At 45.5% G+C, this 27,884-nt stretch overlaps 2 protein-coding genes across 2 annotated transcripts in view; one reads left to right on the top strand and one right to left on the bottom strand.

The window, feature by feature from the left end:
- Window positions 1-27,884, bottom strand: part of LOC136696580 (neural cell adhesion molecule L1-like) — a 78,993-nt gene that overhangs the window by 50,039 nt on the left and 1,070 nt on the right. Inside the window, exons 2-5 of the mRNA XM_066671098.1 lie at window positions 10,539-10,880; window positions 3,162-3,176; window positions 2,678-2,780; window positions 764-933 (exon numbers count right to left, since the gene is read on the bottom strand). Coding sequence (XP_066527195.1) covers window positions 764-933; window positions 2,678-2,780; window positions 3,162-3,176; window positions 10,539-10,677 — 427 coding nt within the window. The 5' untranslated portion in view covers window positions 10,678-10,880. The remainder of the gene's footprint in view (window positions 1-763; window positions 934-2,677; window positions 2,781-3,161; window positions 3,177-10,538; window positions 10,881-27,884) is intronic.
- Window positions 23,715-27,884, top strand: part of LOC136697348 (microphthalmia-associated transcription factor-like) — a 30,159-nt gene continuing 25,989 nt past the window's right edge. Inside the window, exon 1 of the mRNA XM_066672384.1 lies at window positions 23,715-23,818. Within this exon, the coding sequence (XP_066528481.1) occupies window positions 23,715-23,818 (104 nt within the window). The remainder of the gene's footprint in view (window positions 23,819-27,884) is intronic.

Raw genomic sequence — 27,884 nt, 5'->3', positions numbered from 1 at the left:
TGAGTCTCCAATCCACCTACCAACGTGTGTTTTTGGAGCATGGGAGGAAACCGGAGCACCCGGAGGAAACCCACGCAGACACAGGGAGAACACACCACACTCTTCACAGTCACCCAGAGGAAACCCACACAGACACAGGGAGAACACACCACACTCCTCACAGACAGTCACCCAGAAGAAACCCACACAGACACAGGGAGAACGCACCACACTCCTCACAGACAATCACCCAGAGGAAACCCACACAGACACAGGGAGAACACACCACACTCCTCACAGACAGTCACCCAGAGGAAACCCATGCAGACACAGGGAGAACACACCACACTCCTCACAGACAGTCACCCGAAGGAAACCCACGCAGACACAGGGAGAACACACCACACTCCTCACAGACAGTTACCAGGAGCAGAATAAAATTTAAATGCTCCAAAGATAAAGCAAACAAAAAGCAAACACAATAAACACAGGAACATGGAGAACAGATAGAATCCATAATAAGAAACTAAACAGCCATACAAAAAAACCTACAGTGCAACACAAAACAACACTCTGAAGAAACAAAAACTTAGGTCTTAATCAAAGAGGACTGGACCAAAGATCAGGGATATAATATAAAATATAAAATATAGCTTATCTTTTCCAAGAATTTTTCATTCTTTCCTTCTCGTGTTATTCCCCCTACACTGCCCTAGACGTGAGGTGGAGCAACATCAGTCAGTTAGGTGATCAGAAAGAGTCTGGATGCAGACGGGAGACTCACGCTCTGTGATGAGCTCGATGACGTCTGACATGGCCGTCCCCAGTTCATTGGAGGCGTAACAGCGATACTTTCCCAGATAAGACTTCAGATCCTCGTCTTCGTTTGCAGTGATGGGGTCAGAGCTGAAGGACTCCTCCCTGAAGATCTCTCCATCCTTCACCCACCGGTAGCTAGAGGAAGGAGGGATGAGGACCAAGGTTAAAGAGAGATGAGAATCACAACAAAAAGCTCTGTTTGAGCAGCAGAATTCATTCTGTGTTACTTCACCTGGCAGTGGTCTTAATCTTTTGGCTGATATTAACATCATCATTAACAGTCATAACATTAAGAACAGGAGCAGTCCAAAAGTGGGAGGAGCTATTTTTCAGTGTTCACTGATATAAAACACACGCTGCTCCTCCTCCATGTTCCGTCTAAAGACGTTTTACACCGTGATTTTATTTTATTTTATACGACTGACTCCGCCCACAAACTCCGCACTAAACAGTGGGAGGAGCAACATTCTCTAATCCACTGCAGTAACACACTGTTCATCACACCATTCTATTTTACACAATAGTCTCCAATCAATCTACAGGCTCCTTTCCATTGTTCCTTTCCTCCCCTCTCAGTTTAACACTAAACAGTGTGGTCTGTAGGGGGCGCAGTGCACTCACCCCTCCATTTCAAACTCCAACTATGAATACAGCCGTTTTCTCACAAGCTTCTGAAGTTCTTCTCACTGGATCACCACAGTAACATCAGCAAGACTTAGGATGTGCTTCATGTAAATCAGTGGATCCCAAAGTGGAGGGTGCCGAGTGTTGCCACGTGTCCTTGTTTTCCTGGGATTGTTCCCTTTTTTTACTGTCTGTCCCGGAAAATTAATCATTCTTCTGAGGACGCCTATTGTCTCGGTTTTTGGCGAAAACGCATTTCCATTCACAGATTTAGACAGAAATTGGTGTCATCCCTTTGACCTGGAAGACGGCACTGTTTATTCAGTACAGTGTCCCCCTCACTGCACTCAGGCATTGGGAACCACACAGAGAGAGCACCTCCTGCTGGACCCACTAACGCTACCTCCAGCACCAGCCAAGCTTTCCTAGGAGGAGGAGGAGGATTAATAGCAGGAGTTTAATTTGATAAAAGCCTCTGAGTCAGGGCAGACTCTCTGTCAGCAGCGTCCTGTTTGGCCAGTGATCAGTAAATTCAGACCCCGTCGTCTGGAGACGTCCCTAGTAAATAACGCAGCTGTCGTCCCCCTGAATACATCATCACAGATGCCACTTGGTTTAATAGTGAGTGTGAAAGCTTTGACTGTGCTGAACTTCAGCAGGTTCCCAGTGGATTCCTCTCTGTGAAGTGAAACGCTGATAAATGTAGATCATCTGAGAGACTGTGAGCTGAATGTAAACACTGGACTAGTGGACTCTGTTATATTTCTAATGCAGTGCTTCACAGTAAAACCTCATCCATCTGTGCAGATTTTACAGGGTCCTTCTGGTTTCCACTCTGTTTCCACACTGCGCTGCTCACTGAAAACACACAGCGAGGGCGGAGCCTCTGCAGTAGCCAGTAGGTGAGCTACAATGTCACATGATGCTGTTAAACCAATTAAATCCAAGTTATTTCTTCTGATGAGCCTGCTGTGTCCGCTGAGCATGCTGGACGCTCCCCCATGAGCTTCCCGGCCCCTCCCATACTCTGCCCCTTCACTGTATTTTATGTTAAGCTGTAATATTCAGAATAAAAGTCTCAAAAATGTAAATAAAAGTTACAAATATCTGGTTATATTCACGCTCACTGTGAACGAGTATTGAACACTAGGTTTGTCTCTAACAGTGTGTTAACGTCTATATCACAGTCTCTTCTCTCCTGGGAATGTACCTTAAATTCAATAATTACTATAATGATGGGGGAGGGGTCACTCACCTGGGGGCGGGGTTTCCCATGGCTTCACATTTCAGCATAACCTCGAACGGGTAAAAGACAGTGTAGGACTCTGTCTGAAACGTGATCACTGGAGGCTGCTTGACTGCATGAGGTTCAAATACAGACAATATGTAATTTACAGAATGATAAATAACATTAAAAACAGCATATATTTATACACCGCAATCAGCTGTTTGCTCCACACTATAAACCAGCCATTATACTGACACCTAGAGGTCTGGAGGTAATTAAACATGGTGGTTCCCATGTGGAGACCCCACTCATACAGTGATTATTTCAGGCATTGCAAAGCAAATGGAGTCTTGTAAAAATGTAGAAATAATAAATAATAGTGTTTATGAACATTGTTTACACTTTTGTTCTTGGTGAAAATGAATGATTGCACCTTTAATACAAAGAAAATCATCATCAGAAAATAAAAAGTCCCAGAAAGACAAGGTACAGAGGAAGTCCGAACACTTACGGTCATCAATTACATCTGTTAGTCCAGAGGAACGCAGAGGGAGAGAAAAGACAAGACAAAGAAAAGACAAAGTTAATGATACTTTTCATAAAATATTAATGACCATGTTTCACACTTTAAAGCCGCTATCCACTCTTTTGTAAGTGCTACTTTCCTTCTTGGGCCACAGCTGAAGAGTGGAGTTCACAGTTACAGCCCTGTCCTGTAATCAAGAAATAAGTGGTGGGAGCATGGTGGTTTCCTACCCTCCTCCGATAGTTACATAGTGCCATTTCTGCAGTGCTGAGACAAGAGTTGCAGTGGCAAAGGTTAGATTCTCCCTATTACGGCTCAGTGGAGTATCGCAATGATTTTGAAGCTATAATGTTAATGTAAAAATACGACCCAGGCTTGTTCTAAAGGTCCATGTCGAGGTCAATGTTTCCCCCAGTCCCCCCTATCCACAGTTTCATTTTTTTTCATTTAAAAACTAAAATTTTCCTCTCTTCATTTCTGAAAATATCCCAGTCCAAACAAATAAAAAAACTACTGCATTATCAGGACAGTCCAGTAGGGGCTATAGTGCCTCTTAAAGAGAGACATTAGAACACCACGAAGCCTGACAGAAACACAGGTTTGATCCCAAATCACTCCATCCTCCCTCTGTAGTGCACTACACACGTCCTAAAACGACTGAATCTAGATGTTAACATTGCAGTATATAATTCTAACACACATCATTTCTATTTATTCATCTGTGTGAATCTGAACTCTAGTGATGTCTATGTGTGTACAGTGTAGATTGTGACTGATGTAGTTCACTGTAGAGGTAGTGAGGAGCTGTGTGTGTACAGTGTAGTTTATGACTGATGTAGTTCACTGTAGAGGGAGCGAGGAGCTGTGTGTGTACAGTGTAGTTTATGACTGATGTAGTTCACTGTAGAGGGAGTGAGGAGCTGTGTGTGTACAGTGTAGATTGTGACTGATGTAGTTCACTGTAGAGGGAGCGAGGAGCTGTGTGTGTACAGTGCAGATAAAGACTTATGTAGTTCACTGTAGAGGAAGGGAGGAGCTGTGTGTGTACAGTGCAGATAAAGACTTATGTAGTTCACTGTAGAGGAAGGGAGGAGCTGTGTGTGTACAGTGTAGATTGTGACTGATGTAGTTTACTGTAGAGGGAGCAAGAAGCTGTGTGTGTACAGTGTAGTTTATGACTGATGTAGTTTACTGTAAAAGGAGTGAGGAGCTGTGTGTGTACACTGTAATTTATGACTGATGTAGTTCACTGTAGAGGAAGCGAGGAGCTGTGTGTGTACACTGTAATTTATGACTGATGTAGTTCACTGTAGAGGAAGGGAGGAGCTGTGTGTGTACAGTGTAGATTGTGACTGATGTAGTTTACTGTAGAGGGAGCAAGAAGCTGTGTGTGTACAGTGTAGTTTATGACTGATGTAGTTCACTGTAAAAGGAGTGAGGAGCTGTGTGTGTACACTGTAATTTATGACTGATGTAGTTCACTGTAGAGGAAGCGAGGAGCTGTGTGTGTACACTGTAATTTATGACTGATGTAGTTCACTGTAGAGGAAGCGAGGAGCTGTGTGTGTACAATGTAGGTTATAACTGATGTAGTCCACTCTAGAGGGAGAGAGGAGCTGTGTGTGTAGTGTAGTTTATGACTGATGTAGTTCACTGTAGAGGGAGAGAGGAGCTTTGTGTGTACAGTGTAGTTTGTGACTGATGTAGTTCACTGTAGAGGGAGCGAGGAGCTGTGTGTGTACAGTGTAGTTTATGACTGATGTAGTTCACTGTAGAGGGAGAGAGGAGCTTTGTGTGTACAGTGTAGTTTGTGACTGATGTAGTTCACTGTAGAATGAGTGAGGAGCTGTGTGTGTACACTGTAATTTATGACTGATGTAGTTCACTGTAGAGGAAGCGAGGAGCTGTGTGTGTACAATGTAGGTTATAACTGATGTAGTCCACTCTAGAGGGAGAGAGGAGCTGTGTGTGTAGTGTAGTTTATGACTGATGTAGTTCACTGTAGAGGGAGAGAGGAGCTTTGTGTGTACAGTGTAGTTTGTGACTGATGTAGTTCACTGTAAAAGGAGTGAGGAGCTGTGTGTGTACACTGTAATTTATGACTGATGTAGTTCACTGTAGAGGAAGCGAGGAGCTGTGTGTGTACACTGTAATTTATGACTGATGTAGTTCACTGTAGAGGAAGCGAGGAGCTGTGTGTGTACACTGTAATTTATGACTGATGTAGTTCACTGTAGAGGAAGCGAGGAGCTGTGTGTGTACACTGTAATTTATGACTGATGTAGTCCACTCTAGAGGGAGAGAGGAGCTGTGTGTGTAGTGTAGTTTATGACTGATGTAGTTCACTGTAGAGGGAGAGAGGAGCTTTGTGTGTACAGTGTAGTTTGTGACTGATGTAGTTCACTGTAGAGGGAGCGAGGAGCTGTGTGTGTACAGTGTAGTTTATGACTGATGTAGTTCACTGTAGAGGGAGAGAGGAGCTTTGTGTGTACAGTGTAGTTTGTGACTGATGTAGTTCACTGTAGAATGAGTGAGGAGCTGTGTGTACAGTGTAGTTTGTGACTGATGTAGTTCACTGTAGAATGAGTGAGGAGCTGTGTGTGTACAGTGTAGTTTATGACTGATGTAGTTCACTTTAGAGAGAGTGAGGAGCTGTGTGTGTACAATGTACTTTATGACTGATGTAGTTCACTGTAGAGGGAGCGAGGAGCTGTGTGTGTACAGTGTAGTTTATGACTGATGTAGTTCACTGTAGAGGGAGCGAGGAGCTGTGTGTGTACAGTGTAGTTTATGACTGATGTAGTTCACTGTAGAGGGAGAGAGGAGCTTTGTGTGTACAGTGTAGTTTGTGACTGATGTAGTTCACTGTAGAATGAGTGAGGAGCTGTGTGTACAGTGTAGTTTGTGACTGATGTAGTTCACTGTAGAATGAGTGAGGAGCTGTGTGTGTACAGTGTAGTTTATGACTGATGTAGTTCACTTTAGAGAGAGTGAGGAGCTGTGTGTGTACAATGTACTTTATGACTGATGTAGTTCACTGTAGAGGGAGCGAGGAGCTGTGTGTGTACAGTGTAGTTTATGACTGATGTAGTTCACTGTAGAGGGAGCGAGGAGCTGTGTGTGTACAGTGTAGTTTATGACTGATGTAGTTCACTGTAGAGGGAGAGAGGAGCTTTGTGTGTACAGTGTAGTTTGTGACTGATGTAGTTCACTGTAGAATGAGTGAGGAGCTGTGTGTACAGTGTAGTTTGTGACTGATGTAGTTCACTGTAGAATGAGTGAGGAGCTGTGTGTGCACAGTGTAGTTTATGACTGATGTAGTTCACTTTAGAGAGAGTGAGGAGCTGTGTGTGTACAATGTACTTTATGACTGATGTAGTTCACTGTAGAGGGAGCGAGGAGCTGTGTGTGTACAGTGTAGTTTATGACTGATGTAGTTCACTGTAGAGGGAGCGAGGAGCTGTGTGTGTACAGTGTAGTTTATGAATGATGTAGTTCACTGTAGAGGGAGTGAGGAGCTGTGTGTGTACAGTGTACTTTGTGACTGATATAGTTCAATGTAGAGTGAGTGAGGAGCTGTGTGTGTACAGTGTAGTTTGTGACTGATGTAGTTCACTGTAGAATGAGTGAGGAGCTGTGTGTACAGTGTAGTTTGTGACTGATGTAGTTCACTGTAGAATGAGTGAGGAGCTGTGTGTGTACAGTGTAGTTTATGACTGATGTAGTTCACTTTAGAGAGAGTGAGGAGCTGTGTGTGTACAATGTACTTTATGACTGATGTAGTTCACTGTAGAGGGAGCGAGGAGCTGTGTGTGTACAGTGTAGTTTATGACTGATGTAGTTCACTGTAGAAAGAGCAAGTAGCTGTCTGTGTACAGTGAAGTTTATGACTGATGTAGTTCACTGTAGAGGGAGCGAGGAGCTGTCTGTGTACAGTGTAGTTTATGACTGATGTAGTTCACTTTAGAAGGAGAGAGGAGCTGTGTGTGTAGTGTAGATTATGACTGATGTAGTTCACTGTAGAATGAGCGAGGAGCTGTGTATAGTGTAGTTTATGACTGATGTAGTTCACTGTAGAGGGAGTGAAGAGCTGTGTGTGTACAGTGTAGTTTATGACTGATGTAGTCCACTGTCGAGGGAGTGAAGAGCTGTGTGTGTACATTATAGTTTATGACTGATGTAGTTCACTGTAGAAACAGCGAGGAGCTGTGTGTACACAGTTTAATTTGTGACTGATGTAGTTTACTGTAGAATGAGCGAGGAGCTGTGTACAGTGTAGTTTATGACTGATGTAGTTTACTGTAGAGTGAGCGAGGAGCTGTGTGTGTACAGTGTAGTTCATGACTGATGTAGTCCACTGTAGAGGGAGCGAGGAGCTGTGCGTGTACAGTGTAGTTCATGACTGATGTAGTCCACTGCAGAGGGAGAGAGGAGATGTGTGTGTAGTGTAGTTTATGAATGATGTAGTTCACTGTAGAGGGAGCGAGGAGCTGTGTATGTACAGTGTAGTTTATGACTGATGTAGTTCACTGTAGAGTGAGCGAGGAGCTGTGTGTGTACAGTGTAGTTTGTGACTGATGTAGTTCACTGTAGAGGGAGCGAGGAGCTGTGTATGTACAGTGTAGTTTATGACTGATGTAGTTCACTGTAGAGTGAGCGAGGAGCTGTGTGTGTACAGTGTAGTTTGTGACTGATGTAGTTCACTGTAGAGGGAGTGAAGAGCTGTGTGTGTAGTGTAGTTTATGACTAATGTAGTTCACTGTAGAATGAGCGAAGAGCTGTGTGTGTACAGTGTAGTTTGTGACTGATGTAGTTCACTGTAGAGGGAGTGAGGAGCTGTGTGTGTACAGTGTAGTTTGTGACTGATGTAGTTCACTGTAGAGGGAGTGAGGAGCTGTGTATGTACAGTGTAGTTTATGACTGATGTAGTCCACTTTAGAAGGAGAGAGGAGCTGTGTGTGTAGTGTAGTTTATGACTAATGTAGTTCACTGTAGAATGAGCGAGGAGCTGTGTACAGTGTAGTTTATGACTGATGTAGTTCACTGTAGAGGGAGTGAAGAGCTGTGTGTGTACAGTGTAGTTTATGACTGATGTACTTCACTGTAGAGGGAGTCAGGAGCAGTGTGTGTACAGTGTTGTTAATGACTGATGTAGTTCACTGTAGAGGGAGCGAGGAGCTGTGTGTGTACAGTGTAGTTTTTGACTGATGTAGTTCACTGTAGAGGGAGCGAGGATCTGTGTGTGTACAGTGTAGTTTATGACTGATGTAGTTCACTGTAGAGGGAGCAAGGAGCTGTGTGTGTACAGTGTAGATTATGACTGATGTAGTTCACTGTAGAGGGAGAGAGGAGCTGTGTGTGTAGTGTAGTTTATGACTTATGTAGTTCACTGTAGAGGGGGCAAGGAGCTGTGTGTGTACAGTGTAGTTTGTGACTGATGTAGTTCACTGTAGAGGGAGAGAGGAGCTGTGTGTGTACAGTGTAATTTTTGACTGATGTAGTTCACTGTAAAAGGAGCGAAGAGCTGTGTGTGTACACTGTAATTTATGACTGATGTAGTTCACTGTAGAGGGAGCAAGGAGCTGTGTGTGTACAATGTAGTTTATGACTGATGTAGTCCACTCTAAAGGGGGGGGAGGAGCTGTGTGTGTAGTGTAGTTTATGACTGATGTAGTTCACTGTAGAGGGAGAGAGAAGCTGTGTGTGTACAGTGTAGTTTATGACTGATGTAGTTCACTGTAGAGGGAGTGAGGAGCTGTGTGTGTACAGTGTATTTTATGACTGATGTAGTTGACTGTAGAAGGAGCGAGGAGCTGTGTACAGTGTAGTTTATGACTTATGTAGTTCACTGTAGAGTTAGCGAGGAGGTGTTTGTGTACAGTGTAGTTTATCACTGATGTAGTTCACTGTAGAGGGAGAGAGGAGCTGTGTGTTTACAGTGTAGTTTATGACTGATGTAGTTCACTGTAGAATGAGCGAGGAGCTGTGCGTACAGTGTAGTTTGTGACTGATGTAGTTCACTGTAGAAGGAGCTGTGTGTGTTCAGTGTAGTTTGTGACTGATGTAGTTCACTGTAGAAGGAGCTGTGTGTGTGTACAGTGTAGTTTGTGACTGATGTAGTTCACTGTAGAAGGAGCTGTGTGTGTACAGTGTAGTTCATGACTGATGTAGTCCACTGTAGAGGGAGAGAGGAGCTGTGTGTTTACAGTGTAGTTTATGACTGATGTAGTTCACTGTAGAATGAGCGAGGAGCTGTGCGTACAGTGTAGTTTGTAACTGATGTAGTTCACTGTAGAAGGAGCTGTGTGTGTACAGTGTAGTTTGTGACTGATGTAGTTCACTGTAGAAGGAGCTGTGTGTGTGTACAGTGTAGTTTATGACTGATGTAGTTCACTGTAGAGGGAGCGAAGAGCTGTGTACAGTGTAGTTCATGACTGATGTAGTTCACTCTAGAGGGAGCGAAGAGCTGTGTGTACAGTGTAGTTCATGACTGATGTAGTTCACTGTAGAGGGAGCGAAGAGCTGTGTGTACAGTGTAGTTCATGACTGATGTAGTTCACTGTAGAGGGAGCGAGGAGCTGTGTGTGTACAGTGTAGTTTGTGACTGATGTAGTTCACTGTAGAGGGAGAGAGGAGCTGTGTGTACAGTGTAGTTCATGACTGATGTAGTTCACTGTAGAGGGAGCGAAGAGCTGTGTGTACAGTGTAGTTCATGACTGATGTAGTTCACTGTAGAGGGAGCGAGGAGCTGTGTGTGTACAGTGTAGTTTGTGACTGATGTAGTTCACTGTAGAGGGAGAGAGGAGCTGTGTGTACAGTGTAGTTCATGACTGATGTAGTTTACTGTAGAGGGAGTGAAGAGTTGTGTGTGTACAGTGTAGTTTATGACTGATGTAGTTTACTGTAGAGGGAGCGAGGTGCTGTGTGAGTTTCAAACAGAGACAGACACACTCTGTGACGTCAGTGTTTCAGAAAATATCAGTATAAGTATTTCTACAGTGAAGGAGTTTAATAGAGTTGTACAGCTTCAGTGTCCCTCTCTGCTGCTGGTCTGAGCTGAGTGGGCGGGGCCTATCACAGAATGATTGACATAACATAAACAATGCAGTCACTAGTAAGAACCTCTGCGAAGAGCCTAGCCTGGGTTTGGTCGCCCCCTGCAGGCCGCTGCTGAGTATATCCTCCCTGTGAATTTAAATATTCTATATTTTCTGCCCCTGAGGAAAAGCCTGTCCTTTATTACACAGTGCACATTAAATGTTGCAATAAGAATTACTCTCTGCAGCATCATATATTTGTGATGGAAGTGCACAGGACTTCAGGAAGTGCGTATTAATATTGACACTAAGATGAAGTACTCACAGTCTTTGGGAATATTAATGGCTCCTTGGCTTTGTCCCAGAGAGAGCAGCAGAAGATACGTGGACAGCAGCAGCTGGAGACAGAATTCTCTACAGGGCTGCCCCCTGGCGGTCGCTCGCTGACACTTCACTTTAGGCATTTTTCACTCTTCCATCAAACGCTCTTCTCATCCACGCTCACACACACCTCAAACACACACACTCATACAGACACACACAGGCACACACTCACTACTGCGCTCAGGGACGAGTGTGTGTGTGTAAATATGTGTGTTACGTGTGTGTGCGGGTGTTCTAGAGTGTGCTTGGAGGAAGGTCGTATACTCAGGACCACGCCCGTTCTCTGAGAGAGAGAGAGAGAGAGAGAGAGAGAGAGAGTGAGAGAGAGAGAGAGAGAGAGAGAGAGAGAGAGAGAGAGAAAAGACAGGATTATTTTAAGAAACAAAATTAACTGGATGTTACTGAACACTGATTTCTGGACTGTCCCAGACAGTGAGCATATATGGGTCCACTGGAGTAAAAAGGCACACCACTGACTGTAAAGCACTGCTTGCCCACCATCGGACCTCACAGATTACTGTCCTATAACGGATATAACTCATTATCAATCTCCTCAAACAGATTTTAACAGAGACTTTTATTCTGGAAAAGATTGAGGTGTGTAGCTCCATCACTTCTTTTCAAAATGCTGCTAAAACTCCCTGGTGCTTTTGTCCAGCATGGTACCTACTCTAATAGACTACTACTCTATCTGGTATCTACTCTCTGTTTGGTCCCTGATTGGTTTCCGCTCTCACAGCTCCCCCCGGTCCGATTTCGTCTCTAAGGGGAACAGTGGGCTTTGGAAACCACAACAACGGCGGCAGTAACATTAAGCAGTGTTTACTTATGGTGTATTGGCATGTTCTTGTTGTTGTTGTTGTTGTTGTTTGGGACTGAACACAGCTCCGTCATCAGTTCAGACAGATCAGTAGAGTTTGTTCCTTCCTTGTTGCAGCGTCCAGCTCTCGCTGGATTCTTTCGTCGGCCACCGATTCAAGGAGCGCTTGACCACGGCGTAATTTTACGAGCTGCCATCGTGAGTCGGATAAAAACAAACGTGATCTCTGCTGCAGCTGGAGATTTTACAGATGGAGAGTTGGTGCTGGTCGTCTGCGTTGCGTGGCGTAGAGTGACGACTCTCTCTGGACGATCAGCGCTCTGCAAGGTTTACTTTACTTTACTTTATTACATTTAGCAGACGCTTTTATCCAAAGCGACTTACAATGATAGTATAAAAATATAAGAATTAAAACATTAAAACAATGCAACATTAAAAGAGTTTGTCTATACGCATCAGATAGTTATACTGGCTAATGCAGGTGTTCTCTGAAGAGCTCAGTTTTTAGGAGTTTCTTAAAAGCGGTGAGGGACTCCGCTGCTCTGGTGGAGGTAGGCAGCTTGTTCCACGATCTGGGAACTATGGAAGAGAACAGTCAGGATTGCTTAGTGTGGATGTTGGGTAAAGCAAGGTGACATTCAGTGGAAGAGTGCAGTGGCTGAGGAGGGACATAGGCCTTTAGGAGCAAATGCAGGTAGTAGGGCGCCTGCTCTGTCATCACCTTGTAAGCGATCGGGTGTTTACACGCCACGGTTTAGTCCCTACTCGGCTCACTCTGAACCCCGAGAATAGAGTAGGGACAATTGAGCTGCTGAAACACAGCTAAGCTCTCTGTGGGGTGGGGAATGCTGTGGAGTCAAACACTGTCAAGCACATCTTTCATGGGGCCCATGATTTCTAGTGGCTCCCCTGATGATCTCCAGCAAATACATCACCTGTGGGGTGTCCAACTAAATTATTCTTAATCGTACGTCACTCCTTATATTTATACATTACAATCTGTCATTTCTTCCACTGATTCTTCATGTTTTGAATCAGCCATTATACTGACACCTAGTGGCCTAAAAGAATTTTATACTAAACTTAATTCCTCTTTTAATGGACCATACACCGGTTTGTTCACTGACTGCAAAGCAATTTGCATTGTACAAATAGAGAAATAAATAATCCTTTTTATGAATCCTTTTTACGCACCCTTTTTTTTGGTGAAAATCACTAATTGCACCTTTAATTATCATGCATTTATTGTCTGTAGTCCTTATCCAGTTCAGGGTGGTGGTGGGCCCGGAGCCTACCCGGAATCACTGGGGGCAAGGTGGGAACACACCCTGACACTCACATATTCACTCACACACTCACACCTACGGACACATTTGAGTCTCCAATCCACCTACCAACGTGTTTTTGGAGCATGTGGGGAAACTGGAGCACCCGGAGGAAACCCATGCAGACACGGGGAGAACACACCACACACTCCTCACAGACAGTCACCCGGAGGAAACCCACGAAGACACAGGGAGAACACACCACACTCCTCACAGACAGTCACCCGGAGGAAACCCACGAAGACACAGGGAGAACACACCACACTCCTCACAGACAGTCACCCGGAGGAAACCCACGCAGACACAGAGAGAACACACCACACTCCTCACAGACAGTCACCCTGAGGAAACCCACGCAGACACAGGGAGAACACACCACACTGCTCACAGACAGTCACCCAGAGGAAACCCACGCAGACACAGAGAGAACACACCACACTCCTCACAGACAGTCACCCGGAGGAAACCCACGAAGACACAGGGAGAACACACCACACTCCTCACAGACAGTCACCCGGAGGAAACCCACGAAGACACAGGGAGAACACACCACACACTCCTCACAGACAGTCACCCGGAGGAAACCCACGAAGACACAGGGAGAACACACCACACTCCTCACAGACAGTCACCCGGAGGAAACCCACGCAGACACAGAGAGAACACACCACACTCCTCACAGACAGTCACCCTGAGGAAACCCACGCAGACACAGGGAGAACACACCACACTGCTCACAGACAGTCACCCAGAGGAAACCCACGCAGACACAGAGAGAACACACCACACTCCTCACAGACAGTCACCCTGAGGAAACCCACGCAGACACAGGGAGAACACACCACACTGCTCACAGACAGTCACCCAGAGGAAACCCACGCAGACACAGAGAGAACACACCACACTCCTCACAGACAGTCACCCGGAGGAAACCCACGCAGACACAGGGAGAACACACCACATTCCTCACAGACAGTCACCCAGAGGAAACCCACGAAGACACAGGGAGAACACACCACACTCCTCACAGACAGTCACCCGGAGGAAACCCACGAAGACACAGGGAGAACACACCACACTCCTCACAGACAGTCACCCGGAGGAAACCCACGCAGACACAGAGAGAACACACCACACTCCTCACAGACAGTCACCCTGAGGAAACCCACGCAGACACAGGGAGAACACACCACACTGCTCACAGACAGTCACCCAGAGGAAACCCACGCAGACACAGAGAGAACACACCACACTCCTCACAGACAGTCACCCGGAGGAAACCCACGCAGACACAGGGAGAACACACCACATTCCTCACAGACAGTCACCCAGAGGAAACCCACACAGACACAGGGAGAACACACCACACTCCTCAGACTTTTTCCCTCCGACTGGAGACCAGTCGGACATACTGCCAGCCATACGAACCAGACTCCTGCTCTGTTTATACAGGAACTGGATGGCTCGTAGCAAAGAGCCCAGTACCCCATACTCCCAGAGCACCCCCCACAGAATATCCCGAGGGACATGGTCGAATGCCTTCTCCAGATCCACAAAACACATGTAGACTGGTTGAGCAAACTCCCACGCACTCTCCAGGATCCTAGCGAGGGTAAAGAGCTGGTTCTGTGTTCTATGACCGGGGCGGAATCCGCATTGTTCCTCCTGGATCCAAGGTTCAACTATCAGTCTCTCTTCTCCAGTACCCCCGCATAGACCTTACTGGGGAGGCTGAGGAGTGTGATCCCCCTGTAGTTGGAACACACCCTCCGGTCTCCTTTCTTAAAAAGGGGAACCACCACCCCAGTCTGCCAGTCCAGAGGCACTGCCCCCGATGTTCACATGATGTTGCAAAGACGTGTCAGCCAGGACAGCCCCCACAACATCCAGAGCCTTGAGGAACCCAGGGTGATACACACGATACACAATGAGAAAACTGTACCTAACTTTACACGTTATCATTGTAATGGTTTTCAAAGCCAGCGAGTCCTGTTAGAGGTGGGTTTTGTGACGACATCGGCTCCATTTCGCGGGGGAGCTGTGCTAGTGGAAAAGCTTTAGGAAAGCTGGCTGAAATGTTGAGGATGAACTGAAGTACTCACCGTATTTGGGAACGTTAATGAATCCTTTGCTGTGTCCCAGCAACAGAAAATATGTGGACAGCTGGAGAGGGGATGTTAAATTTATCAGAAATTAAAAGACAATCCACTCATATTTGTTTAAATTTAAATAAGAACATAATATAATGTGAAAATAACTTATTCATATGTGCAGCTTACACCCCACTAGAGTCTGTTCCATCAAATCAATTTCTTTTGAGAATCTTCAAGGACCAGTGCCCCTTCCATTCCTTAGGTCTGTATCTACAGCAGGATCCAAGGGGACTCTTTAGGGAGGTGTACATACTGTTCTCTGAGCTAGTGTAGTCGATTATGTGATCACTGACATGGACTCCTCCACTATTAGCCTCCTGATGTACCATTGCAAATGTGAGTGGCCAAAGCGTTACACAAACTCTGTAGCTGCGGTGAATACAGGCTGATCACAAATCAGTTCGGCGTCCACAAGTCAACAGTCATGACATGTGTACACAGTAAATTCTCCAGTGTTAAATCAACACTATTAGTGTTAACTTAAGTGGGATTAGACACGGCGTATAGAATCGCAGGGAGCTGGCAGAGCGAGCCGCTGATTGTTGTGGTTTGAAGCGGTTTTTAAAGGATTCTTCAGCGGAGCCGTAGATCGATACACTGACCCTCACAAACTCTGTAAGTACGAAAATAATTTCTTTCAAAAACATTCGACCTTGAATACAATTAGTTCGATGTATTTAATTAATACTTTGGTTATTAAATGTGAGTTATAATCATGGTTAAGCCTTAGTTGCTCTTTCAATAACATGCTAGATTAGTGTTAGCGAGCCAATAAAGTTTTTAAAGGTTTTTTAACTGATTGAAATATGTTCAGATGTGGACTAAATTCTGCAAAATTCACCAGTTTGGAATTAGAAAATTCAGCAATTTAAAATGTAAATGGATTGTCTGGTTTGGTTTACAGTGGTGCAGCCAAAATAATTTGATTTCTATTGGCTGTAAATTCAGACATAATTTTTTATTTGTTAATAAGAAAATTAAAAAATTGCTGTTGGATATCAGTGATAACAAGTGTTTAGATGTGGACTAAACTTACAATAAAATATATAATATTTTGTATTTATGTTTTACTAGTCTAAATTAAGCACATAGTCACATTAATAATTTGCAGTCTCCTCTTGATAGTGGAATTAAAGGATTGTTGATAGAAAGAGGTTTTGGCTGGGTTAATCTTAGAAGTTTACAATTCTTTTTTTTTTTTTTTGCATTTCCTAAGGCTCTGAGATTAATAAAACCACGCTTGTTCCTTAAAAAAACTAATGTCTCTTATTTCTTTATACTTCACACCAGCTGTACAGGGAACACAATTACGTTGTGACAATGTTGTGACAACGTTGAAATGAAATTCCTTCCAGAAAGTTGTCAAACAAAGTTGTCACAACCTTCTGAGGAATTTCATTTCAACGTTGTCACAACGTAGTGACAACCAAAAAGACAACGTTGTGGGCACCAAAAAAATACGTTGTCACAACGTAACCGTGTTTGTTGGGTAACCACCGATCTGGAACAATCACTTTGAGAATTTATATGAAGAATTACCCACGGTTTTTGAAAAACAATGCTCAAAGACACAATGTAAGATTATCTAATATCACGGGATGAATTAAACAGCAAAATTAAAAACTTAAATCCAGAAAAGCCTGTGGCCCTGTTATCATTAGGACAGAGAGGATGGAGTGCAGCAGTCTGCTCATGTCTGTAATCTATATCTGACCATATTAACACCCTACACCCCAACCCACCTACATCTACACAAGCAAAATAATCCCAAAGCATTTGCATGTTTTATGGATTTGACTGAACATATTAATTTCACAGGTGGTCTATATTATAAAATTCTTCAAAATGTCGGTGGGGGGGGGGGTAAAGTCTATGACGTCATTGAATCAGTGAATGTTAGTAATTAATGTGGAGTAAATATGGACTATGAAATATCTGATGTCATCACTGTGGGGTGTGGTATAAGGAAGGGCTGCAGCTTGTCTCCTACTCTCTTTAATATCTATATTGAGTTAATGGCGTAATTGAAGCAACACCCGGCCTGACACTAAATGAAATTACTCCTCTACGCAGATGATCTGGTGCTGCTTCATCAACATTTGGATCTGTTAGAGAAGTATTTTCAGATGTGGACACTGGCAATAAAAACAAATAAATAGTTGTAATATTCTTAAAGAAAGCCAGTTATTTATCTCATACTCATTAAAGGGCTGAGGTGTAGGAAATTAAATATGCATAGACATATAATTAACATATAAAACTGTATCATGTCAATGGTCATCTCTACATGTCTACACTGGTAAAAAACAAACAAACAAATAAATAAAATACAAGGGAAAAAACAAAAAACAAACACTCATTCCCAAACCAAATTGAACTGCTTTCTGACCCTAAAACATGAATACACACTGCCCACAAATCCCCTATATATAGAGATACAAAGCGGAAACAGAACCTCACCAAATACAGGCTCAGAGACCACCGCCTGGACATTAAGATACACAGCTTTAAAAAAAAATACAGTTTAAAAGAGACTTCAGTTTCAGAACCCTGACAGAGCATGAGAAACAGAGGTGAAACGAGGAGACAGAGCTAAAGAGATGGACTGAAGGAAATAGAGATGAAGTGGATTAGATGGAGAGAAGGAGATGGACCTAAGGAAATAGAGAGAAGGAGGGGATGGTATCAAGGAAGGAAGAGATGCATATAGGAGGAGAGCAGGAGGAATAATCACTGATGTGCTGAGAAATAAAACAGTAAATATTACCATATCCACACCTCAGCTGCTGTAAGTATTAACTCCCTGTAGTTGAGTAAATGTAAAGCGTTAGTAGACACTCCTGCTACATTCTCTCTCTGAGGCATGGGGAACAGCTGCTTTAATAAAGCTTTGTGGATTTGGCTTCATTTGGAAATGAAATTGGTTTTTGTTAATCTTTAAATCAGTGGTATCTCAGAGAGTTGATATTTGTTTACAGAGGAAATGTGTGGGTTGAGCTTAATCTGGTTCAAAATCTACTGAAGTACTGTCACAAGGGTGGCCAGGGATCAAGGGACTGAAGAGACAAGTATGTGCTGAGATGTACCATTTATTTTAACAAATGCAAAGAATGGACAAATCAGGAAACTAAGCACAAAAAGAGAAATGATCAGGAATGCATGATGACCATGGCAGTAAGAAATGCACTGCAGTGGTGGTTGGTGACATACCATGTACACCGAAATACTGACGCACACCAGCTACAGCCGTTTACTCCTACATACGGTTACAGCACCGAAATACTGACACACACCAGCTACAGCCGTTTACTCTGTTACTGGCATATACCATTTCCAATACTTATTATATGTATACAAACAATTTTCACTTTATTTCTTATGGTCAATAGTACCTCTGTAAACCCCCACTACTGTAGTTTTGTAAAACATTTTTTTACAGTAAAGGGTTATTTTATTTTATCATCCTTATATTTACACACGTTTAGCTCCATTCGATTCTGTCACACTCACGTCCCGTCTGGTCCATTTTCTCAGCACATGGCTTTGTTTTGTTGTCGTTCACGCCCCGCCTTTGTTCCACCTTCTTGTTCGTTACCCTCGTTATCCGTTTCAGGTGTTTCTTGTTTGTTGTGTTATTTAAGTCCCCTTCCCTCACTTCCTGTGGTCGTTCATTGTTCTTTGTAATGTTCCTTGTTTCGTGTGCGTAGTTCTTTGGATTGTTCTTAGTGTTCCTTGTTTCGTTGGCTCTGTTCTTTGTAGTGTTCTTCGTGTTCTTTGTATTGCGCTCAATATGGTTTGTTTCGTTTCATTCCCTTGCTCGTTTCGTGCTCGTTTCATGCTCGCTTCATGCCCCAGTCGTGTTGTGTTTGTTTTGTTAAGTTCTTGTAAATAAAGTCTGTGTTATTAGCGTTTGCATCCGCCCTCCTTAGCCGTCAGTCCGCACCCCTCATCCCTTACCAGCCCTTACAGAATGAACGACCCACACAAGGACGCAGCTGACACAGACTTTCCTTTTGCGAGGTGTGCGATTCGCCGGACTCCATTCCGCACAGGCCCCAAAGATCCTGAGGAGGAGGTTTTAAGAGCGGCCTCGGCATGGAGTCGCCGGCTCCAGCTTATGCCCGGCGCGGTTCCTTATCCTCTACCAGAGGAGTCGACTCGTGAATCGAGTAACTGCGCCAGTGCGAGTCGAAGGAGTCGGCGAAGGAAGCGTGCTGGAGTCTCCCCCTCGCTGGTGGATTACCCCCTCAGTTCCGGGGAAATTTTTTTGGGGGGGGGGGTTAAGGGTAGGGGCTGTTAGCCTTCAACCTCAGGACAACGGAGGTGAGGCTAACAGGGGCGCACCTCTAGTGGATCTCAAGAGTGCGCCCGTCAAACCCCCTAAACCCTCTAAAGCTCCAGCACAAGCCCCTGCCTCCGTGGACGTCGTCGCTGCAGGTCCCCCTGCCTCCGTGGACGTCGTCGCTGCAGGTCCCCCTGCCTCCGTGGACGTCGTCGCTGCAGGGCCCCCTGCCTCCGTGGATGGCGTCGCTGCAGGGCCTCCTGCCTCCGTGGACGGCGTCGCTGCAGGGCCTCCTGTCTCCGTGGACGGCGTCGCTGCAGGGCCTCCTGTTTCCGTGGACGGCGTCGCAAGGGCCCCAGCTCCCAAGCACCTCTCTGCACTCCCTCCTGACCTCCAAAAGATGCTTGAAATCTTGGCAAGTCTGGAGGTCTCCGCGAAAGCGGCGCAGCCAGCCGCTCCTCTCCTCGTGAAGGCGGCGCAGCCAGCCGCCCCTCTCCTCGTGAAAGCGGCGCAGCCAGCCGCTCCTCTCCTCGTGAAAGCGGCTTCCTCGGCCGCTCCAGCCCCAGAGAAGGCGGCTTCCCCGGCCGTTTCTGCCCCCGTGACTGTGGCTACGGCCGTTTCTGCCCCCGTGACTGTGGCTACGGCCGTTTCTGCCCCCATGACACTGGCTACGGCCGTTTCAGCTCCCGTGACTGTGGCTACGGCCGCTCCTGGTTGTACCTGTAGGACAGCCCCAAGGACTTCGGGGCCGATCCCCAGAACTGTGCCCAGGCTGGTTCCTCAGACGTTTCCACAGACATTTGCCAGCCCTGGGCACCCCCATGTTATTTTGGTTCCGCTGTCTGTCCCTGTCCTAGTTCCTGTCACTCTCCTTGTCCCTGTACCCGTGTCTGCTTTTGGTTCGATTCCTGTCCCTGTCACGGTGTTCGTCTCTGTCCCCGTAAACATTCTGGTCCCTGTTCCCCTGCCTAGTCCTGTCCAGTCCCCTGTTAGCCATGTCCAGTCCCCAGTTATGTCCCCTGTTTGGTCACCAGTCTTTGCTCCTGTTCGTTCCCAGCACCCAACCCCAGTCCAGTTACCTGTCGTGTCTCAAGGCCCATCTCCTGTCCAGCCTAAGTTTCAGTCCCCTGTCCTGCATCAGTCCCCGTTTCAACCTTCTGTCCTGTCTCATGTTCAGTCCCCTGTTAGTCATGTCCAGTCCCCGTATCCGTCCAGTGTTCAATCCTCTGTCCGGTCTCCAGTCCAGTCCCGTCACCCAGTCTTGTCACCGGTCCTGCCTCATGTCCAGCACCCTGTTCAGTCACGTGTGTCTGCTCCTGCCTTGTCTCCTGTCTTCTCACGATTCCCGTCTCCTTTTTCTAGTCCTGTCCCGTGTACGTTTAGAGTCTAGTCTCGTGTCAACAGCTCCATTTCCCGTGTCTGTTCCCGTCATGTCCTGAGTCCTGTCTCCTACAGTTCCCTGTTTTCCTAGTCTGTCTTGTTTTCCATGCTACCTCCTGCGCCAGCTTCTGGGGGGTCTAGGTTACGCGCCACGGGAGTTGTGCGTTCAGGAGGGGGCATCTGTCACACTCACGTCCCGTCTGGTCCATTTTCTCAGCACATGGCTTTGTTTTGTTGTCGTTCACGCCCCGCCTTTGTTCCACCTTCTTGTTCGTTACCTTCGTTATCCGTTTCAGGTGTTTCTTGTTTGTTGTGTTATTTAAGTCCCCTTCCCTCACTTCCTGTGGTCGTTCATTGTTCTTTGTAATGTTCCTTGTTTCGTGTGCGTAGTTCTTTGGATTGTTCTTAGTGTTCCTTGTTTCGTTGGCTCTGTTCTTTGTAGTGTTCTTCGTGTTCTTTGTATTGCGCTCAGTATGGTTTGTTTCGTTTCATTCCCTTGCTCGTTTCATGCTCGCTTCATGCCCCAGTCATGTTGTGTTTGTTTTGTTAAGTTCTTGTAAATACAGTCTGTGTTATTAGCGTTTGCGTCCGCCCTCCGTCAGTCCGCACCCCTCATCCCTTACCAGCCCTTACAGATTCCAACAACTCAGGAAAGGGTTAATCTGATGATATGACCCTCATCTACCAATCAGCAGAAAAGCAAAGTCTGATAACGTATCAAAGAGTTTTTCTACCTCAGAAAATGTATGTCTCTGAACTTAATCAGCTCCAAACCCCTGATCTCTATAAACTGATTACACTGCAGAAAGATCAGGCTCAGTGCCAAATGTCAGCATAAAAGCCTTACAGAATTATGTCTATTTAAAGTTATTAATGTAATAAGATTTTTACACATATCCTAGTAAAGTATTACCTTGTTTTATCTTTTTTACATTATACATTTACTTAGAATATATATACAGTACTGTAAAAAATGTATATATTAAAAGTTATATACTGTCAAGATCGCGGGGCGGACTGACGGAAGCGGACGCACTTGCTAAAACACAGTGATTTTAATTAAACAAAAGATATAACAAAACAAAAGACAGGCAACTGCGGAAACAACAAGACTAGGAACTTAAACAAAACGACATGACCTGGAATGGAAACGACACAACTTGGACTTGGAACATAGCAAAACAAATGACCGATGAAAGGAAGTGACACAAGGGAACTTAAATACATAAACAGACGAGACACACCTGAAACAGATAACGAGGGTTAAGGATAAGGAGGCGGAACAAAGGCGGGACATGGGAGGAGACAAGGACAATAACAGACAGAGCCATGTGCAGAGAGAGCACATGGCGGGGAAAACAGGCATGACAGGATGAGGGCGTGACAGATACATTTAAATTAATGCCTCTCAGTGAGTGTGGGGCTGGTATAAAGTTATATATAATCACCGTAAATACAAACATATAATAATATAAAACAAATAATAAATATAAGATCTTTTTTTTCTATAAAGTAGTGGGTGAGAGTGAGTTTGAAGAACAATGTTTTGTTCAGATTCTCCTTGATTTGCATGAATTTGTTAAATCAACAATGATTCCAGGTAGGCTCTGGATCCACCGCGACCCTGAACTGGACAAGCGTTTGCAGACAATGAATGAATTGTTAAATCCAGAGCACATATTATTTAAAATCATTATTTATGACTGCTACTTTTTTATGAAATAAAGCTGAATAGAGATATGAAATTCCCTGTGCTCACACCATCTGCAATGAGATACACGACAAAGTACATTTACAGACCACTGCTTTCTGTTTATTTGTGTTCTCCACACCATCCCAGGCTTTTCTCGTTAGGGGTTAGTGATGCTGCTTAGTTGTTGGACCTAATTAAAAGGCTCTGAAGTTCTGTGATGCTGGGAGAGGGCTGGAGAAATTCTTCTTCATCTTCTACTTATTAATATTTTCTGCTTCCTATTATTATAATTATTATTATTTTGATTAATAATCCTAATGGTATGTGTGTGGTGACACTGTCAGAATAAACTTCATGTCAAGGCTCAGCTTTGAAAATCATCTTTGCACTTGCCACTTATATGTATTTATATTATTTTATTATGTATTTATCCAGCTCTGTTCCCCCTCTTCACTGCATTGTGTTTATTTTACAACTAATCAGTCAACTCCTTATTCTCGTTTTAAACAGAAGAGCAGGAATGTGTTCAGATATAAGTCTGAATATTTAAATATGGCGCCTTGGTAAACATCTTCCTCAGGGTTTTGTGTTTTATTATTCAGGATGTAAAGATGAACTGAAAGCAGCTGAGTAAACCCTGAACGCAAATATTGATCAGGATCTCTTATATCCTCAAGGTGGAGGCCTGAGTTTGTCTGTGTACGGATTACATTGATGGATACTGACACCTAGTGGTCATTATATATCAGTACAACCAGCACTTTCAAAATAGGGGAAAACTGAATAAACACGTTATACTCAGGACTTATCTGTTGTTGGACAAATTACAATGTGTTAAAATAATCAGAGATAATAGTCATTTAATCTGAAGGTTATAAATATTATTATAAAAGTGTTTATTAAACTCCAGACAGATATTTTAAAGATGTGTTGGAATGTTTCTGAACACTGTAGCAGTACAAGAATATAAACCGCTTCAGAAGATAAATGTAAACACACAATAGTCTCATGTGCAGCTGCTCCAGAGCGTCCCAAAAGTCAATTCCATTGTTTTCTATGGCGTTCACACAAATATAAAAAGTAGATTCTCTCAAAAGGGTGTCTACAAACTTTGGGACAATAGCTGCTTTAACATTTCCACACCAAAGAAGTGAATAAATAATACGTTTAAAGTGTACAGTATGACCGCGCAAAAGGAGGCAGGCTCTGCCAATAAAAAAGATGCTGACACTGACAGATACAACACAGCGCCGCTGAGGCATCATGGGAGTTGTAGTTCTTAAAAGTGAGCGCCTCCGCCCGCCGTCGTTTTGGTCGCTATTTAAGGAACTACAAACGCGCACACAGAGAGTTAGAGGAGCTCGGGGAGGAGTGAAGCGGTTGGCACTTCGTCAGTCCCAAACTGGAGTTTAAACCGCGCTTTATTCAGGTTTTTAACAGGATTAAATAAACCAGAGTTAAAGCATGCAGTCTGAATCCGGGATTGTGGCTGATTTTGACGTCGGCGACGACTTTCAAGAGGAGCCGAAGACGTACTACGAGCTGAAGAGTCAGCCTCTGAAAAGCAGGTCAGTGATTAGTGGCTCTGGGTTTAACAGTTGTACTCGATCATCGACTCAGTATCGTGATATTCACTGTTCGATGCTCATCCACTCAGCTCCCACGATACGTGTGTATTTTGTGTTGACCTGTACGTCAGATTCTACAACACTTATAAAACATGAACAATATTAGTAGAGAGGGGTGTTTCTGATAAAGTAGCCAGTGAGTGTCAGTAGAGGGGGGTGTTTCTGATAAAGTGGCCAGTGAGTGTCAGTAGAGAGGGGTGTTTCTGATAAAGTAGCCAGTGAGTGTCAGTAGAAGGTAGGTGTTTCTGATAAAGTGGCCAGTGAGTGTCAGTAGAGAGGGGTGTTTCTGATAAAGTGGCCAGTGAGTGTCAGTAGAGGGGGGTGTTTCTGATAAAGTGGCCAGTGATTGTCAGTAGAAGGTAGGTGTTTCTGATAAAGTGGCCAGTGAGTGTCAGTAGAGGGGGGGTGTTTCTGATAAAGTGGCCAGTGAGTGTCAGTGCTGGGGGGTGTTTCTGATAAAGTGTCCAGTGAGTGTCAGTAGAGGGGGGGTGTTTCTGATAAAGTGGCCAGTGAGTGTCAGTAGAGGGGGGTGTTTCTGATAAAGTGGCCAGTGAGTGTCAGTAGAGGGGGGTGTTTCTGATAAAGTGGCCAGTGAGTGTCAGTAGAGGGGGGGTGTTTCTGATAAAGTGGCCAGTGAGTGTCAGTAGAGGGGGGGTGTTTCTGATAAAGTGGCCAGTGAGTGTCAGTAGAGGGGGGTGTTTCTGATAAAGTGGCCAGTGAGTGTCAGTAGAGGGGGGTGTTTCTGATAAAGTGGCCAGAGAGTGTCAGTAGAAGAGGGGTGTTTCTGATAAAGTGGCCAGTGAGTGTCAGTAGAGGGGGGTGTTTCTGATAAAGTGGCCAGTGAGTGTCAGTAGAGGGGGGTGTTTCTGATAAAGTGGCCAGTGAGTGTCAGTAGAGGGGGGTGTTTCTGATAAAGTGGCCAGTGAGTGTCAGTAGAGGGGGGGTGTTTCTGATAAAGTGGCCAGTGAGTGTCAGTAGAGGGGGGTGTTTCTGATAAAGTGGCCAGTGAGTGTCAGTAGAGGGGGGTGTTTCTGATAAAGTGGCCAGTGAGTGTCAGTAGAGGGGGGTGTTTCTGATAAAGTGGCCAGTGAGTGTCAGTAGAGGGGGGTGTTTCTGATAAAGTGGCCAGTGAGTGTCAGTAGAAGGTAGGTGTTTCTGATAAAGTGGCCAGTGAGTGTCAGTGGAGAAATGGGTGTTTCTGATAAAGTGGCCAGTGAGTGTCAGTAGAAGGTAGGTGTTTCTGATAAAGTGGCCAGTGAGTGTCAGTAGAGAGGGGTGTTTCTGATAAAGTGGCCAGTGAGTGTCAGTAGAGGGGGGTGTTTCTGATAAAGTGGCCAGTGAGTGTCAGTAAAGAGGGGTGTTTCTGATAAAGTGGCCAGAGAGTGTCAGTAGAAGAGGGGTGTTTCTGATAAAGTGGCCAGTGAGTCTCAGTAGAGGGGGGTGTTTCTGAAAAAGTGGCCAGTGAGTGTCAGTAGAGAGGGGTGTTTCTGATAAAGTGGCCAGTGAGTGTCAGTAGAAGGTAGGTGTTTCTGATAAAGTGGCCAGTGAGTGTCAGTAGAGGGGGGTGTTTCTGATAAAGTGGCCAGTGAGTGTCAGTAGAGGGGGGTGTTTCTGATAAAGTGGCCAGTGAGTCTCAGTAGAGGGGGGTGTTTCTGATAAAGTGGCCAGAGAGTGTCAGTAGAGGGGGGTGTTTCTGATAAAGTGGCCAGAGAGTGTCAGTAGAAGAGGGGTGTTTCTGATAAAGTGGCCAGTGAGTGTCAGTAGAGAGGGGTGTTTCTGATAAAGTGGCCAGTGAGTGTCAGTAGAAGGTAGGTGTTTCTGATAAAGTGGCCAGTGAGTGTCAGTAGAGAGGGGTGTTTCTGATAAAGTGGCCAGTGAGTGTCAGTAGAAGGTAGGTGTTTCTGATAAAGTGGCCAGTGAGTGTCAGTAGAGAGGGGTGTTTCTGATAAAGTGGCCAGTGAGTGTCAGTAGAGGGGGGTGTTTCTGATAAAGTGGCCAGTGAGTGTCAGTAAAGAGGGGTGTTTCTGATAAAGTGGCCAGAGAGTGTCAGTAGAAGAGGGGTGTTTCTGATAAAGTGGCCAGTGAGTCTCAGTAGAGGGGGGTGTTTCTGATAAAGTGGCCAGTGAGTGTCAGTAGAGGGGGGTGTTTCTGATAAAGTGGCCAGTGAGTGTCAGTAGAGAGGGGTGTTTCTGATAAAGTGGCCAGTGAGTGTCAGTAGAGGGGGGTGTTTCTGATAAAGTGGCCAGTGAGTGTCAGTAGAAGAGGGGTGTTTCTGATAAAGTGGCCAGAGAGTGTCAGTAGAAGAGGGGTGTTTCTGATAAAGTGGCCAGTGAGTCTCAGTAGAGGGGGGTGTTTCTGAAAAAGTGGCCAGTGAGTGTCAGTAGAGAGGGGTGTTTCTGATAAAGTGGCCAGTGAGTGTCAGTAGAAGGTAGGTGTTTCTGATAAAGTGGCCAGTGAGTGTCAGTAGAGAGGGGTGTTTCTGATAAAGTGGCCAGTGAGTGTCAGTAGAAGGGGGGTGTTTCTGATAAAGTGGCCAGTGAGTGTCAGTAAAGAGGGGTGTTTCTGATAAAGTGGCCAGTGAGTGTCAGTAGAAGGGGGGTGTTTCTGATAAAGTGGCCAGTGAGTGTCAGTAGAGGGGGGTGTTTCTGATAAAGTGGCCAGTGAGTGTCAGTAGAGGGGGGTGTTTCTGATAAAGTGGCCAGTGAGTGTCAGTAGAGGGGGGTGTTTCTGATAAAGTGGCCAGTGAGTGTCAGTAGAGGGGGGTGTTTCTGATAAAGTGGCCAGTGAGTCTCAGTAGAGGGGGGTGTTTCTGATAAAGTGGCCAGTGAGTGTCAGTAGAGGGGGGTGTTTCTGATAAAGTGGCCAGAGAGTGTCAGTAGAAGAGGGGTGTTTCTGATAAAGTGGCCAGTGAGTCTCAGTAGAGGGGAGTGTTTCTGATAAAGTGGCCAGTGAGAGTCAGTAGGTGAGGGGTGTGTGTGTGAGCTGTGTGCTGGCAGGGTGACTGTGGTTATTTGGGTGAAGGACAGAGGCAGGTGTAAATAAAGTTCAGTATCTCACCAAACACTGTTTTGTAAACACTGCAAAACAACCCATCCCTCTTTTCTGGATATTACTGACCAGCCATAACATTAAAGTCCAGAGGAGTAAAGTCCTCAGACCCAGAGGGGTAAAGCCCTCAGACCCAGAGGGGTAAAGCCCTCAGACCCAGAGGAGTAAAGCCCTCAGACCCAGAGGGGTAAAGCCCTCAGACCCAGAGGAGTAAAGCCCTCAGACCCAGAGGGGTAAAGCTCTCAGACCCAGAGGAGTAAAGCCCTCAGACCGAGAGGGGTAAAGCCCTCAGACCCAGAGGGGTAAAGCCCTCAGACCCAGAGGGGTAAAGCCCTCAGACCCAGAGGGGTAAAGCCCTCAGACCCAGAGGAGTAAAGCCCTCAGACCCAGAGGAGTAAAGCCCTCAGACCCAGAGGGGTAAAGCTCTCAGACCCAGAGGAGTAAAGCCCTCAGACCCAGAGGGGTAAAGCTCTCAGACCCAGAGGGGTAAAGCCCTCAGACCCAGAGGGGTAAAGCCCTCAGACCCAGAGGGGTAAAGCCCTCAGACCCAGAGGGGTAAAGCCCTCAGACCCAGAGGAGTAAAGCCCTCAGACCCAGAGGAGTAAAGCCCTCAGACCCAGAGGGGTAAAGCTCTCAGACCCAGAGGAGTAAAGCCCTCAGACCCAGAGGGGTAAAGCTCTCAGACCCAGAGGGGTAAAGCCCTCAGACCCAGAGGGGTAAAGCTCTCAGACCCAGAGGGGTAAAGCCCTCAGACCCAGAGGGGTAAAGCTCTCAGACCCAGAGGGGTAAAGCCCTCAGACCCAGAGGGGTAAAGCCCTCAGACCCAGAGGAGTAAAGCCCTCAGACCCAGAGGGGTAAAGCCCTCAGACCCAGAGGAGTAAAGCCCTCAGACCCAGAGGAGTAAAGCCCTCAGACCCAGAGGGGTAAAGCTCTCAGACCCAGAGGAGTAAAGCCCTCA

Source organism: Hoplias malabaricus, chromosome 5 (assembly GCF_029633855.1).
Source record: "Hoplias malabaricus isolate fHopMal1 chromosome 5, fHopMal1.hap1, whole genome shotgun sequence".
Taxonomy (NCBI): Eukaryota; Metazoa; Chordata; class Actinopteri; order Characiformes; family Erythrinidae; genus Hoplias; species Hoplias malabaricus.
The sequence above is the reverse complement of the archived record's forward strand: the minus strand, read 5'-3'. Positions and strand labels throughout refer to the sequence as shown.